This window comes from Chelonia mydas, chromosome 3 (genome assembly GCF_015237465.2).
Source record: "Chelonia mydas isolate rCheMyd1 chromosome 3, rCheMyd1.pri.v2, whole genome shotgun sequence".
Lineage (NCBI taxonomy): Eukaryota > Metazoa > Chordata > Testudines > Cheloniidae > Chelonia > Chelonia mydas.
Window position 1 is genome coordinate 146,008,974 of NC_057851.1, and position 17,199 is coordinate 146,026,172.

Consider the following 17,199-nt stretch of genomic DNA (forward strand, 5'->3'; position numbering starts at 1 on the left):
AGGAGGCAGGACTAACTGTTAAGGCTAAGAAGTGTCAAATAGGCCTAAACAGAGTGACTTACCTTGGACACCAGGTGGGTCAAGGAACTATCAGCCCTCTACAGGCCAAAGTGGATGCTATCCAAAAGTGGCCTGTCCCAAAGTCAAAGAAACAGGTTCAATCCTTCTTAGGTTTGGCCGGTTATTACAGACGATTTGTACCGCAATACAGCCAAATCGCCGCCCCACTGACAGACCTAACCAAAAAGAAACAGCCAAGTGCCGGTCAGTGGACCGAAAAGTGTCAGAAGGCCTTTAACAAGCTTAAAGCGATACTCATGTCTGACCCTGTACTAAGGGCCCCAGACTTTGACAAACCATTCCTAGAAACCACAGATGCGTCCGAGCGTGGTGTGGGAGGAGTTTTAATGCAGAAAGGACCGGATCAAGAATTCCACCCTGTAGTGTTTCTCAGCAAAAAACTGTCTGAGAGGGAAAGCAACTGGTCAGTCAGTGAAAAAGAATGTTACGCCATTGTCTACGCCCTGAAAAAGCTACGCCCATATGTTTGGGGATGGTGTTTCCACCTGCAAACCGACCATGCTGCACCTCAGTGGCTTCATACCACCATGGGAAATAACAAAAAACTTATTCGGTGGAGTTTAGCTCTCCAAGATTTTGATTTCGACATCCAACACATTTCAGGAGCTTCTAACAAAGTGGCTGATGCACTCTCCCGTGAAAGTTTCCCAGAATCAACTGGTTAAAATCGTCCTTGAGATGTGGAAAATATTGTTAGTCTTTATGTACTTGGTAGTATATTTAGAGGTGCATGTGTCTTATTAACTCTGTTTTTCCTAGAGCTCCAGGAAGAAATCCCAGCCAGCGTTTCACCCTAGCTGAGATTTTGGGGGCGTGTCATAAATATAAAGGGAAGGGTAAACCCCTTTAAAATCCCTCCTGGCCAGAGGAAAAATCCTCTCACCTGTAAAGGGTTAAGAAGCTAAAGGTAACCTCGCTGGCACCTGACCAAAATGACCAATGAGGAGACAAGATACTTTCAAAAGCTGGGAGGGGGGAGAGAAACAAAGGGGTCTGTGTCTGTCTGTATGCTGCTTTTGCCGGGGATAGAACAGGAATGGAGTCTTAGAACTTTTAGTAAGTAATCTAGCTACGTATGTGTTAGATTATGATTTCTTTAAATGGCTGAGAAAGGAACTGTGCTGAATAGAATGACTATTCCTGTCTGTGTGTCTTTTTTGTAACTTAAGGTTTTGCCTAGAGGGATTCTCTATGTTTTGAATCTAATTACCCTGTAAGGTATCTACCATCCTGATTTTACAGAGGTGATTTCTTTACTTCTATTAAAAGTCTTCTTGTAAGAAAACTGAATGCTTTTTCATTGTTCTCAGATCCAAGGGTTTGGGTCTGTGGTCACCTATGCAAATTGGTGAGGATTTTTACCAAACCTTCCCCAGGAAGTGGGGTGCAAGGGTTGGGAGGATTTTGGGGGGAAAGACGTGTCCAAACTACATTTCCCAGTAAACCCAGTTAGAGTTTGGTGGTGGCAGTGGAGATCCAGGGACAAAGGATAAAATTAATTTGTACCTTGGGGAAGTTTTAACCTAAGCTGGTGAAAGTAAGCTTAGGAGGTTTTCATGCAGGTCCCCACATCTGTACCCTAGAGTTCAGAGTGGGGGAGGAACCTTGACAGTTTATTTATTCATATCATTAGTGTAGTTTTGCCTGTAGTCCCACAGGTTTACTCCTTACTATTTTTGTTTTTTAATTGTTTTGGTTTGAGAGGAAATATATTTCCCTGGTACCAGGATGTAGGAATGACTGAACCAAAGTCTCCTGTGTTCAATACTTCCCCTTCTGTGGTGAGACTATAATGTTCACAGGAGAATCACATAAGATTCCTCTTTTGTCTCGGAGAGGAGCATATCCCCAATAAATGCTTCATTTGCAAGTTTTTTTCTAAAAGGTAAAGAGAGGCTTGTCTCAAATTATTTCTCTCTCAGAGGGCTATGTGGCTCTCATCAGACCTGACCAAACATGAAAGTCTGAGGCCAGAAGTGCCCTAATGAGCTCTGGATCAGCTGCTAGCTCCATAAACAGATGTAGCCCTGACTACGGACAGTGGTGGATTATCGCACGGGCCAATGGGGCCTGTGCCCAAGGGCCCCGGCCAATTTGGGGGCCCCGCAGGAATGGCGAGAACTTTGCCCCCACTGCCCTGCTCCTCATGTCTCCCCTGCCCCGCTTCTCCTCTGTCTTCCCCCTGAGGCCATGCCTCCAGCCCAGCTGGCAGCCTGTGGAATGGCTAGCAATCCATATTTCCTCCACCCCCAGGCAATGCTGGCTGAGCAGCTGAGGTGGCCCGAGTCCATTCCTGCGACGTGCTGTGCCACGCTGGACCAACCCCATACATCCGACTGAGCATACAGAGAAAATTTCTGAGGAGGAACTTCCTTCTGTGGAGGAATACACTATACCAGCTGTCATCTCATCATTGTCCCAGACGAAGCAGTGGTTTCATGCACACCAATCCAGTTGGATGACTAAGACCTTTGAGGACTTAAACAGTCATATTGAGGAGTCTCTGGAAACACCTGTGGACGTCCTAGAAGAGAGCTCCCACAATCTCTTTGATATACTGCATATTTCCATGCCTGGTCAGCTACTGCTAGCTCTTAATGACAAAAAACATCTGGCAAACTTTGCAAGTGTTGCACCAACCTCTGAGAAAGAGGAGAAGAGGTACCAGGTGTTGTCCACTGGACTTGTATACCTGTCTGCGCACATATACTTGGTTCCATGGTGGTTGCAGCAGCACAGGAGAGGAACAAACAACATCCAAAAATGACACCATTGAACAAGGAGCCCAAACAGCTGGATTTTTTTTGTGAGGAAGAACTATTCACAGCCACTCTGAAATTAAGAATTGCTAACTATCAAGCACTGTAAGAGAGGTATGATTACTGAAATTGGCATAAGTTCTCAGACTTCATTAACAGACTTCCTCAATAATAACAATATCTACCTGTTATATAGCACTTTTAATCAGTAGATCTTAAAGTGCTTTACAAAGCAGGAGTATTCAAATCTTTGATTAGTGAAGGGCAGCTTATAGCTAAGATGACTCTCTAGGCTTCATTAGACACCTCCACCACTGTGACTCAGTCCATGGCAACCTTGATCACCATGAGGAGAGTATCTTGGCATCAGTATTCAGGCATCCCAAGGGAGGAGAAGTTGAGTATTTAAGACGTCCCTTTTGAGAGTTCTAAACTCGTAAGCAGAAAGATGGATGACATTCTGCATTTGTCAAAGGACCCTTCTAGAAACTGTGACAAAGCTCTGTCCTTGTCTCTGTGGGTCCCGCGTTTCCTGGCGGATTTCACTATCCTCAGAGGCTCACTGTGACCCTCCATGTCGCCCTTCTCTCTCTAGAGGCAAGGGTCATAGCTTACTGAGCCATTTTCATCATAAGCCAGCAAGGGAGGTGAGGAGAAGCAACCCTCCCTCACACAGTCTCTATTGTCTCCCAGTCTCAGTGATTAATTGGGAAGGGGAGGGAGGAGCCCGGGCCCGCCCTCTACTCTGGGCTCCAGCCCAGGGACCCTAATAGTAGCAGCTATGGTAGCTGACTTTTTGGAAATAGGACGTGTACAATTCCCTGGGCCACTTCCCCACTGCAGCTCTCACTCAATATCTCCTTCACCGTTACCTCAGGGCCTCCGTCCTTACGCCTGATATGGATTTATACTGCTTAGTTCCGCCAACAGAGTGGCTTCCTCCTACAGCTCCTGACACGTGCGCCTCACTGACTAATTGGGAGGCTTTTAACTAGTTCCAGCCAGCCCTTGACTGGCTTCAGGTGTCTCAATCAACCTAACTATCTCCACTGCTTTCTAGAAGGATCTTAATTGGCCCCAGGTGTTTTGATTAACCTGGAGCAACTGCCATTTGGTTACCATGGTACCAGGGATTTGTTTAGCCTGGGGCTAACATACCTGTTCCTCACTACTTTACTATAGCCATCTGGCTTTGCCCTGTTACAAAACATATACATCAGCTCCTAAAAGGAAGCAGGGATGATTACAGTCATATTCTAGGCAGAGAACATTCTTGAATGCCTTTTACCATCAATGGCTCTATAAACCTCCAAGAGGCAGTGCTTCCAAAACAGGAGACCTCTGACGTCTACATCAGCCACCTATCATGCTGTGACCACTTCAAAGCAATCCTTTTGGTGTGTTAGTCGACGGTTGCCCAACAATCAGTCCACAAGATCTTTACCATTTCTTCCTCCCATTTGGGGACTGCCTTTATTATTTTCAAGGAGCATGAAGCCTTATAACATCAGACTGCTGAGTTCTAGAAATAATCTTGGTGGGGTAGTTGTGTACACTGCCTACCACTCACCCCCTTTCCCTGCTGTGATTCAGGCATTCTTCTCACTTCAATAAGTGCAATCCCTTCTTGATCTAGGAGCAAGAGAGGAATTTCCATTTCAGTACAGGGGGAAGGGTTATTATTCCAATTATTTTCTAATACGAAAGAAAAAGAGGGGATAGCATCATATCCTGGATTTGAGGTGTCTCAAGCCTTCTTTTGCCACTTCAACTTCAAAGTGGTAACTATGGGCTCCATAATTCCATTGCTAGATCTACAGGACTGGATTCTAACTCTTGCTTTGCAAGATGCATACTTCCATATCTCCAGTCACACCTCTCATGGAAAATGCCAAAGGTTTCAAGAAGGAGAGCCTCACTACCAATTCAGGGTTCTACACTTTAGACTATTGACAGCACTGAGCATCACCAAATGCTTATCAGTGTTAGTGGCTCACTTCAGAAATGAGGAGTAACAGTAACCCTGGTCCGAGGGAAGTAACATCAACAATTGGAGAATTCCATTCATCAAATTTTCTGACACTTTGTTGAGTTAGGCCTGAAAATCGACAACAACAAAAATTCCATGATAGAATCATCAAGGTCTGATGCTTCTTTTGGCAGAGCGGTACTACAATCTTTAAGTAGATTCCGAGCACCCATCTCCTTGCATCAGGTCACTGCTTATGAGACACCAAGAGCGGACTATATGTGGACAAGCACTTGAAGAAGAAATGGTTACTTTCCGTACAGTAAGTGTCATTCTTGGATGTGTTGTCAATATATATCTCCTACGACCAGCCATCTTTTCTCTCTATTGTGAAATCCTGTAACACGGGTTCTGTCTTAGCAAAGGGATTGGGGGGCAGTTGGGACAGCTCCATCCTTTATGCCCATGGTACAGGACACAAGGACATGTCAGACACTGTATGACCCCAAAAGTGCCTGTGTACCAAGTAAGGAATTTCTATAACTCACCGGCAAGGATGATGTTCTTGAGAAGAAGCAGAGTTGTGCTCAGCCAAATTAACTCAAACAGTTACTAAAACAAAAGGAGTACTTGTGGCACCTTAGAGACTAACCAATTTATTTGAGCATAAGCTTTCGTGAGCTACAGCTCACTTCATCGGATGCATACTGTGGAAAATACAGAAGATGTTTTTATACACACAGATCATGAAAAAATGGTTCTCTCCCCCCACCCCACTCTCCTGCTGGTAATAGCTTATCTAAAGTGATCACTCTCCTTACAATGTGTATGATAATCAAGGTGGGCCATTTCCAGCACAAATCCAGGTTTTCCCCCACCCCCCCCAAAACCCAGTCTCCTGTTGGTAATAGCTTATCTAAAGTGATCACTCTCCTTACAATGTGTATGATAATCAAGGTGGGCCATTTCCAGCACAAATTGGGGGGGTGGGGGGAGAAAACCTGGATTTGTGCTGGAAATGGCCCACCTTGATTATCATACACATTGTAAGGAGAGTGATCACTTTAGATAAGCTATTATCAGCAGGAGAGTGGGGTGGGGGGAGAGAACCATTTTTTCATGGTCTGTGTGTATAAAAACATCTTCTGTATTTTCCACAGTATGCATCCGATGCAGTGAGCTGTAGCTCATGAAAGCTTATGCTCAGATAAATTGGTTAGTCTCTAAGGTGCCACAAGTACTCCTTTTCTTTTTGCGAATACAGACTAACAAGGCTGTTACTCTGAAACCAGTTACTAAAACAGTTAATAGTGTACTGGATCTCACAGAAATGCAGTCACCCAGAAACAGATTTGTTTGTCATCAATATTTATGTGAAATGTTCAAGAATATGATCGAGGGCATGATGGACATACATTTTCTCTCAGTAATTTTCCTTTAGAGTTGGAACAAAGCCTTGATTATTCAAGTAATTGGGAAAATAAAACAAAATAAAGCCAGAGTCCTTTTGGATACATCTTCACAGGCTGTGGCAGCCTGCAGCGTTGCTCTTGGAAGTCAACAGCAAGCTGGCATGTCAACAGACTCACGAGGGTTGTGCTACAATGCAAAAAATAGCTGTGTAGACAGAGCTTTTAATTTGTGACATGGGCTGGAGCTTGTGCTCTGAAGCCCCCCGCTAACCTTCAGAACCTAAGCTGCAATATCTACACACCTGTTTTTAGCACTTGGAGGCTCACTGCTGCAGCTTGTGTAGACATACCCTTTGATTGCACCAGGTTGGGCCAGACATTCAGTGTTCACAGAACTCCAAAAGCTGTCTTGAGAAATGGCTATATCTCCTTGTATCTCCTGTTGACTTAGCCTAATTCAACATTCCAATCTCAAATCTCTTCATTTAACTACTAAGACCATGGGAGTCTAATTTCATCTGCCTTGCTTGTTCTGCTAATGTACAGCTTATACTTCTCAGTGTGGAAAATCATCTATATTAAAATGCTACTTTCAAAAATACAAAATATTCTGGCTCTGATTTTTCAATCCTAGAATATATGCTTTACCTTAAATTGTTAAGTCTTTCCATATCATGAATTCATGTGCTTTTCTCAGCAATTTCTGTGTACTGTTTCCCTGTGGGCTGATGCTGTAAGGGTCATCGTTGATAGAATTTCTTCAAAGAACTGATCAATCTTTCCTCCATTTAAAGTCCCTGTTTTGATCTGGGATCTCAGTCGAATCCTCACGAGGATGAAGAGGGATAATTTGAGCCCTTGGGAGAGATCTCTGTGTCACATGTCTCTAAACAAAGCTTTTCTCCTAGCAATTGTATCTGCCAAAAGATTTGAGCGTAGTGCAGGCTGACTAATCTTCCTTTCACGGACTCAGAGCTCACTCCACTAAGGCTAAGGAAGATTCCATGGCCTGCCTTTGTAACATCTTTACTAAAAATAGGTAGGGCTGCTATTTTGAGTTTAGTACATGCTTCTACTCTGCACCACTGTCTTGACTTAGGGTATGTCTGCACTGCAATAAAAGACCCACAGCATGACCACAGCTGGCCCAGGTCAGCTGACTTGGGCTCGAGAGGCTTGGGCTGTGGCTCTATAAAATTGCAGTGTAGATGTTCAGGCCTGGGCTGGAGTCTGGGCTCTGAGACCTCGCAAGGGCAGAGTCTCAGAGCCAGCCCTTCTGTCTCAGCCCAAACGTCTACATCAGCAGTCCCCAAACTTTTGAGGGTCGTGTCCCCCCTTACCCCATCTATGCCCACCCCAAAGTTGGGCCGGGAGTGGGGCCATGGCTCCAGGGGAATGGGGATGCAGGGGGCTGAGGCTGGGCCCCAGCTGGGAAGTGGATCTGGGGCCAGGAGCACTGCTGTGGCCAGAGGCTGGAAGTGGGCACAGGAGTGGAGCTGCAGCTGGGCTGCTGTGGGGGCTGGTAGCAGGCCCGCAGCCAGGTGTGGCTCCACTCCCAGCTTTGTCCCCAGCCTTGGACCTGGGCCAGGAATGGAACTATGGCCAGCAGCTGAGGCTGGGGGCTGGCATGGGGCTGGGTGGCACTCCCTCCCGCCCCCACAGGGGCTGGTCCGGCCCCTCTGTGCCCCTCTGGATGTTGGTCCACATCCCCCTAGGGAGGTGTGCCCCACACTTTGGGGACCTTGGGTCTACACTGCAGTTTTATAGCTGTGCAGCCTGAGCCCTGTGAGCCCAAGTCAGCTGACCTGGGCTCTGAAACACAGTGCAATGGATTTTTAATCACAGTGTAGAACATACCCTTAGTTCCCATGATAGATGTTTGTTTTGGGAGGTGAGTTTTTAGTCTCTATTCAACTAGTACTCCTCCACCCACCTCTTCCTGTGGTTTGTACTGCTAGCTAAACTCTCACAAGTAGTGGGCACATGCAGAGGGCGCTATGCAGAAGAAAATGTTAGTTTACACTAGTAACTGGAGTTCTCTGAGAGTGTTGCCTCTGGATATTCACACTACCCACCCATATCCCCGTCTTCCTGACAGTTCTTAGGTGAGATTTGAACTCTGAGATTCAGCAGAAGGAAATGAGATAGTTGGGGACTGCATCTCTTATATATAACTTCAGCCCTGGATATTTGGTAACGTGAGAGAGAGTTCATGTAGCACTCAACGGACACTGCTCTTTTAGAAGGTTCAGAAGTCCTGCAGCATCCAAGGACACATCCCACAACTGTGACTGTACAAAGACAACACTCTCAAAAAACTCCAATTATGATTAAATAAACTTATTCAAAAGACAGCACCTCTGTTATTTGTGATTGACTATTCTGATTTGAAAACTGAAAACAGAATGGAAGCAGAATGGAAGTGCAGTTAAATTTATATTCCCTTTAAATAAAACTGATACATTCTTTTTCTTTGCTGCAGAACATTTATCCTTATGACACTTTTCAGTTTTAAGTTATTAATTATAATTAAGACTGTCCAGTTTCCTAGAATAGATTGAAGGGAGCTATTACTAGGAAATACAATGAGTTTGGGTTTCTTTCAGTGGCACATTGAGCACAGTTGGGACTGTTGCTAAGAGACAATCCTAACTTGCTTCATATCAATCCTGCTGGGAACCATTCCCGGTTCATGCAGCTTGTCTTCTCAATATGTCCAGCTTCCCCTCACTGCCTGTCCTGTATGCATTCTCATGCAAGGAACCTGCGAAAGAGAGGTGTCAGACATATGGAGAGTGTATTGAGAAAGAGAGGCTGGCATGGAGCCTAAAGTTGGTCTGTACTCAGATAAGAGACTGGGAGTGGAGAGAGGAGCTTTCATTACTTGATACTCAGTTGAGACAGGGGAGGGAAAAGTGGGACACTCAGCAGTGGGAAGGAGTTGGGGCCACTTCAAGAGAAGAGTTGGAGTATGCTTGTCCTCAGGACTCTAAAAGTAAAACCTTTCAAGCAGAATTTTTTGCTCAAATGTGACATAACAGTATGGTGTACAATGGCTAACACTGAGTTATTTTATAGCCTCCCCTTGGTTTTTTTCCTTTTTTTAACAAAACAGTAATTATATATCCAGCTGCACATCAAAAATTACATCTTTACTCTAAGTTTTGTAGTCTAAGAAGAAATATTAGATAATACATCCACAACAACAATGAATATATAATTCGCTATTTTAGTGTACTGAGGGCCAAATTTTCAAAGGCCCGTATAATGATAAAACCAAGCACATAGACAATTGCGGGGAAAAATCCTATAGGTGCATGTACATACTGATACTTGTGCATGGAATTACTCAATTTGTCCATACAGTTGTGGGAAGTACACATATATTTGATGCAGCTCTTTCATGGTGTGGTTATGATGGAGTGTTTATCCCTTACCAGTCCTAAAGGAGTAAAGGGGCCCAATAGGGGCCAATTAAACTAGAAAACTCCACCTGGAGGGACACTTAGGCTTAACTGACAAGCACTAATTGAAGATAGAGCCCATCTGGGCAAGAGTAGGTGAGGCTTGTATAAAGCCAGGAAGTGAGAGCAGAAGAGACCTTCAATGTGGAAGTCTGCAATCACTTTCTTTGCCTAGTGAGGAGAGAAGAAGAAATCTCATGGGGGAGCAGAAACTCTGGGACTCTGACCCTGAGGGATGGGGGTTTAACCAAAGGGGTGGAGAAGGAAAGCCTGAGAAGGTAGGGTAGGAAGAAGCCTAGGGAAACAGCTGCCAAAGTCTATACAATCCCCATCTTGGCAGATATTTCCCTGGGCTTCTTTCTATCCTGCTTTCTTAGGGTTTCTTTCCTCACAATTTCTCTGGGGTTGACCCTTCTTCCAAGGCTTGGATCCCAGGGCTTATTTTCCACATTGGGTGTCCTCCTCCCCACCTCTGCTCCTGGAGAATGACTTCAGACTCTCTCCCTGCATCCTCCTTCTATTACAAACCTCCTCTAATCATTTTTCATCGTCTCCCTCAGCTGGATGTCATCTGCAATTAGTAATTATAATTCCCTGAGTCTCCTGTCAGGTGCAACTGTAGAGGTTAAGTGTCCCTTCCTTGACCACCTTAACCCCTTCAGGGCTAACGTGGGGTGAACACCCCATTACAGCAGAGATTTCAAAATTTGGCCTTTTAGGTTAACAACTTTTACACATTAAAAATGTGATATATAATATTAAAGTTGTTTCACTGTTGAGATAAAAAAGACCATTTATTAACGGAGAGTTTAAACTACCCACAGCAATTTCTGGCTAGCAGTCCCTCTCTGACTGAAATCAGAGCAGAAATTCTTCATTATGCTACTTTTGAACAAGAGATTGAGGATTTAAAACCTACTATTATTGTGGGTCCAGTTGAACTACATACAGGTATGAAAATTTCTCTTTTTTCTTTGTACATAATATATGATATAATAAATTAATATAATATTTATATTTAGGGCCCTGCCAAATTCATGGTCCATTTTGGTCAATTTCACAGTCATAGGATTTTAAAAATCATAAATTTCATGATTTCAGCTATTTAAATATGAAATTTCACAGTGTTATAATTGAAGGGGTCCTGACCCAAAAAGTAGTTAGGGGCGGGGGAGGTCCTCAAGGAGGGATTGTAGTATTGCTACCATTACTTCTGTGCTGCTGCTGGCAGGGCTCCACCTTCAGAGTTGGGTGCCTGGCCAACAGCCACTGCTCTCCAGCCACCCAGCTCTTAAGGCAGTGCAGAAGTAAGAGTAGCAATACCAAAAAAACCGAGGCGAACTCTTAACAGTCATGATACCTGGTTCTCTAGGCTTGAAAAGATGTGACTCCTGCTGTGATGCAATGCCAGTCTCCAATGGCCACTCTATATGTGTCCGATGTTTGGGGGAGACACATATCCTTCAAAAATGTGCCCATTATAGTAACTTGAAAGCCAGGGCATGATGCAACAGAGACCTTCACCTCAAAATGATCCTAATGGAAAAGTCCCTTCAGCCTACTGATATGGGACCAAACCCAACATCAGCAGATGGCTCCCCAGGCAAAACCTCTGCTAAAGAAAGTGCTCAGTCTTCCTAAGTTTCTAGGAAGTGAGCTGCGACCTCCCCTCACAGGGACACGCAATAAAAGAAGAGGTCCCCAGTGAGGTCGCTGTCCTCAGTGCTGAGCTCAGCTAGAGTTAGCATCTTTGAGGCTCCGGGCACCTCTGGCACTGTCCCTTCATGGACCTCTGCTGAACCCCACCACACCGATAAGGAGTTGAGGCACAGACCCGCCTTCTCTTCTATGGCACCAACCACCCCAGTGTTTGACACAGCACCGAGACCCGTACCATTGGCAATGCTGCCAGCACCGATGGAGTCATCGGCACTGACTGACAGACTGAGAATGGCACCAACTGTCCTGATGAAGGCTACATGTAAATCTGTCACAACTGACCAAATCTACAACAGTGGCACCGTTGACACCGAAACAGGCAGCTCTGCAACAGTTTCTGCACCACAGAGACATTGCTGTCTCTTCAGTGCCACAATCATCCATGCTCAGCACTGATGGATCTCCAGGCTGAATATTGGAGCAGATACCCCGTTACCTGCTCCCCCACCCATCTCCAGTGATGATGATGATGATTTTCATGGGAACCCCTTCGCCTCCGAACACTCCTCTCCCATGGAACATAGACCTCCATGGAAAGCCATGAAAACTAAGACCTGTCAGAGTCATGAAATGCAGCAATGGTATGGGCAACCCTGGATCTGTCCATCAGTGCCTTTTCCTATGCAGTGGCCCCCCCCGGGACTCATGAGTGGTGTATAGGGCTCACTACACCAGACCGCTGACTCCAACCAGGGTGAAATCCGATCACCTCCACCATCCCCAAGCCAGGAGACATCGGAGGCACCAGAGGGCTTAGCAGAAGAGAGGGAAGAAGACACAGACCAAGACAGCATTTCACCTGCCCAAAACTCATCCTCTTTCCCCGATGAAGCAATAATGCCACTGTCTCCAACCACGGTGAAACAATTCCAGGAGCTCTTTAAAAGAGTAGCCATCAGCCAAGACATACCACTGAAGGAGATGCAAGAAATCCACCACAAGCTGCTGCAAATCCTACACACATCTGCATAATCTAAAATAGCACTACCAATAAATGATGCAATAATGCTACCGGTGGAGAACATTTGGCAGAGGCCTGTGTCATAAATATAAAGGGAAGGGTAAACCCCTTTAAAATCCCTCCTGGCCAGAGGAAAAATCCTCTCACCTGTAAAGGGTTAAGAAGCTAAAGGTAACCTCGCTGGCACCTGACCAAAATGACCAATGAGGAGACAAGATACTTTCAAAAGCTGGGAGGAGGGAGAAAAACAAAGGGTCTGTGTCTGTCTGTATGCTGCTTTTGCCGGGGACAGAACAGGAATGGAGTCTTAGAACTTTTAGTAAGTAATCTAGCTACGTATGTGTTAGATTATGATTTCTTTAAATGGCTGAGAAAAGATGTGCTGAATAGAATGACTATTCCTGTCTGTGTGTCTTTTTTGTAACTTAAGGTTTTGCCTAGAGGGATTCTCTATGTTTTGAATCTAATTACCCTGTAAGGTATCTACCATCCTGATTTTACAGAGGTGATTCCTTTACTTCTATTAAAAGTCTTCTTGTAAGGAAACTGAATGCTTTTTCATTGTTCTCAGATCCAAGGGTTTGGGTCTGTGGTCACCTGTGCAAATTGGTGAGGATTTTTACCAAACCTTCCCCAGGAAGTGGGGTGCAAGGGTTGGGAGGATTTTGGGGGGAAAGACGTGTCCAAACTACGTTTTCCCAGTAAACCCAGATAAAGTTTGGTGGTGGCAATGGAAATCCAAGAGTAAAATAATTTTGTACCTTGGGGAAGTTTTAACCTGAGCTGGTAAAAGTAAGCTTAGGAGGTTTTCATGCAGGTCCGCACATCTGTACCCTAGAGTTCAGATTGGGGAAGGAACCTTGACAGCCTGCAACAATACTGCCTACCAGCAAAAGAGCAGACAGAAAATACTTTGTCCCAGCTAAAGGGATGGACTTCCTTTTTTCACATCCGCAACCTAATTCCCTAGTTAAGGAAGTCGCCAACCACTGTGGCAAACAACCCCAATATTGATCCACTCCCCAGGACAAAGAACATAACCGTTTAGACCTTTTTAGCCAAAAAATATACTCGTCAGCTATACTACCATTCCAGGTTTCCAATTACTCAGCCCTCCTAGTCAAATATATCTTTAACAATTATGGTAAGCTGCAAGAATTTATTGAGGACTTACCAGAAGAAAAATGACCACAGTTCAAAGCTATAACGACGGAGGGACAGCTAATTGCCTGAAAAGTCCTACAGGCCTCTATGGACTTAGCGGATACAGCTGTGATAATGATGGCCATGGCTGTAGTAATGTTCAGGGCCTCATGGTTGCAGTCCTCAGGTATCCCGAAAGAGTTCCAACTGAAGGTTGAGGATCTACTCTTCGATAGGGAGAAAGTCCTTTCCACAAAAATGGACGACACCCTTCACTCAGTGAAGGACTCACGGGTCCTTGCATATTTTAGGTATATACACGCCACTTACCAGAAGGTGTCAGTACCAACCATACCAAAAGGGCAGGGACACCTAATTCCACAGCCCACAAAAACGACAGTTTGAACGTAACAGGAACAAATAATGCCTGCAGAGACGCAGGACCCCTCAAAATCAGTCTTCGACTACACAACCAAATAACAGTTTTGAAGTTTTGGTTGAGGGCCTGAACAACCTCCCCCGCAACATGGTGCTATCAACTACTTCCACCCACCCTTTTGGCCACCACCTGCACCCATTCTACCCTGCCTCGGCAGCATTAACAACAGATCAATGGATATTGGAGATCATAAGATCAGGCTGCACCATCCGCTTTCTCTCCCACCCTCCTACCTTACCCTCTTCCCCATCCCTATTCAGGAACCCTTCTCATGAGCACCTCTTACAACAAGAAATGAACCATCTTCTACAATTGGATGCTGTGGAGCAAGATCCCACACAATACAGAGAGAAGGGTTTTTACTCCCATTATTTTCTCACCAAAAAGAAAAATGGTGGATGGAGACCCATCTTGGACCTTCGGAAGCTCAACAAATTTGTGTGAATCCATGGTTTGAAAATGGTCACACTGGCCGTGATTATACCAGCGGTAGACAGAGGATTGACTTTTAGCCCTCGACTCCAAGATGCTTATTTTCATATTACCATACATCTTGCGCATAGGCAATTTCTATGATTCACAGTGGGAACCAATCATTACCAGGACAGAGTGCTACCCTTTTGCCTCTCCACTGCTCCACAGTTTTTTTTCCAAAATCCTTGTAGTAGTGGCAATCCACTTGCAAAAACAGTGGGTAATGATCTTCCCGTACCTTGACAACTGACTACTGAAAGGTATGACTCAGGAAGAAAAGACAAACATGGTGCAGAATACCATCACTTTGTTCCAGACTCTGGAGTTGCAAATAAATGTACAAAAATCAACCCTGACCCTAGTGCAACAACTGGAATTCATTTGAGACCTATCTCGATTCCACACAGGCCAGAGCATCGTTACTCGGCCCCAGATTCTAACACTAAACAACCTCATCATGACAGACACCAGCCCTCAAATGTCTGCCAGAACCTGCCTAGAACTATTAGGTCACATGCGGCCACAACATTTGTGGTAAGACATGTGAGATTGCATATGCATTGCCTATAGGGCTGGCTGAGCTCAGTATAAATCCTCATCAAACACAATCTAAACAAAAGAGTAATGATACCATCAAGAGTCATATCCCTAAAGTGATGGACGAAACCAGAAAACGTCTGCACAGGGATCCCTTTCCAACAGGATCCACCATCACTAATAATTATGATGGATGCATCACTGGTAAGCTGGGGTGCTCACCTGGACCAGCACACTATACAAGACAGGTGGTCACCAATGGAAGCCCAACTTCACATCAATCTCCTAGAGCTCCTGGTGGTATACAGTGCATGCAAACACTTCTTCCGATCATATGGAATGAGTCAATCCGGATACTGACTGACATGTGTGTTCTATATCAATCACCAAGGAGGAGCTTGCTCCAATTCATTATGCACTGAAGCCATGAAACTATGGAATTGGTGCATACACAACAACATAACCATCTCAGCATCTTACTTCCCTGGGTGCCAAAATATGACAGCGGACATGCTAAGCAGACATTTCTCCAGGAACACGAATGGGAAATACATGACAGTGTCAACCAATCGATATTCTAGAACTGGGGCTTTCCATCTGTAGACCTGTTTGCATCAGGAACAAACCACAAGTGCCGCCTTTATAGCACCCTAGTCACTAGGGGATGCCTTCCTCATCAAATGGGATGCAGCACTCATGTATGCATTCTCACCGATACCTCTAATCTCGCAAGTCATTCACAAAGTATGGACCAACAGGGCCCATGTCATATTGATTGCTCCAATGTGGCCCAGACAGACTTGGTTCCCTTACCTGATGTGCTTGGCAGTGTGCGCTCCATGAGCTCTTCCCTTGCAGGTGGATTTCCTCTTACAGAACAAAGGCCGGACTCACCAACCAAATCCAGAGAAACTTCACCTCAGAGCATGGCTCCCACATGGTTTCAACACGATGAATTAGCCTGCTTGGAAAGAGTGAAACGTGTTATTAAACAGTAAGAGATCCACTACTTGCAATACTTACTTCCAAAAATGGAAGAGATTCTCACTATGGCACCAACAAAAACAGTTAACTGCAGTCACGGCACCTCTCCCAATTGTAATGGACTACATATTGGAACTTAAAGAATTGGGCTTATCTATAAGCTCAATCAAAGTACACCTAGCGGCCATCTCAGCCTTTCACCATAAGTTGGATGGAACATCAGTCTTTGCACACCCAATCACTAAATGCTTCCTCATTTGTATACAAAACATTTACCTGGAAGTCTGACAACCTACACCCCCATGGGACTTGAACCTTGTACTTAAATGCCTCACCAGAGCCCGTTTTGAATCTTTCACTCCTCATATGTCGATGAAAGTTGCGTTCTTGGTTGTGATCACCTCAGCCAGACGAGTCAGCAAGATTGGGGCACTGATGGCTGAGCCCCCTTACACCGTGTTCGCTAAAGACAAGGTCACGTTGGGACCACATCCAAAATTTTTGCCTAAAATATCGACATCCTTTCACATAAACCAACTCATACACCTTCCCGCGTTTTACCCAAAACCACGCAGGAACTGACAAGAGGTCATCCTACTTATGCTCAATGTCAGTGAGCCATAGCGTTTTACTTAGACAGAACCAAGCCCTTCCAAAAATCTCCAAGGCTGTTTATTTCCACAACAGAACACTCCAAAGGATGCACAGTATTAACCCAGAGACTGTTTAAGTGGATCTCTACATGTATCCAACTTTGCTATTGGCTGCATAACAAGGAACCCCCACAAGGGAACCCATCGCACTCCACACATTCCATAGCTACGTCTATAGCCTTCCTGAACAATGTCCCTCTGATAGACATATGCAGGGCTACCACCTGGGCCTCTAAGCACACCTTTGCAAAACACTATGCCATCACCCAGTGTTCTATGTCAGACACTATATTAGGCCTTACTATGCTCTCTGCAACAACTCATGCGAATCTGAAGCCCCTTCTGTCCACAGTGGGGCACTGCTCTAGAGTCACCAGAAGCAGAGTACCCACAGGGACTCTACTTTGAATCAGAAGAGGAAGTTACTCACCTTGTGCAGTAACGAGGGTTCTTCAGATGTCTGTCCCTGTGGGTGCTTCACTACCCACCCTCCTCTCCTCTACTTCAGAGTTCGCTAATTGAGCTCAGTGGTAGAGAAGGAAATGAAAGGGTTGGATCATGCGTGCACTAGATGAGGCGCCAACGGCACTGCGAGATGACTACT

The 17,199-nt window shown here is 45.1% G+C and overlaps 1 protein-coding gene across 1 annotated transcript in view; it reads left to right on the forward strand.

Moving 5' to 3' along the window:
• The window catches only part of DNAH8 (dynein axonemal heavy chain 8), a 612,643-nt gene that overhangs the window by 240,259 nt on the left and 355,185 nt on the right, over nt 1–17,199 (forward strand). The window contains exon 29 of the mRNA XM_037895538.2: nt 10,510–10,636. Coding sequence (XP_037751466.1) covers nt 10,510–10,636 — 127 coding nt within the window. The remainder of the gene's footprint in view (nt 1–10,509; nt 10,637–17,199) is intronic.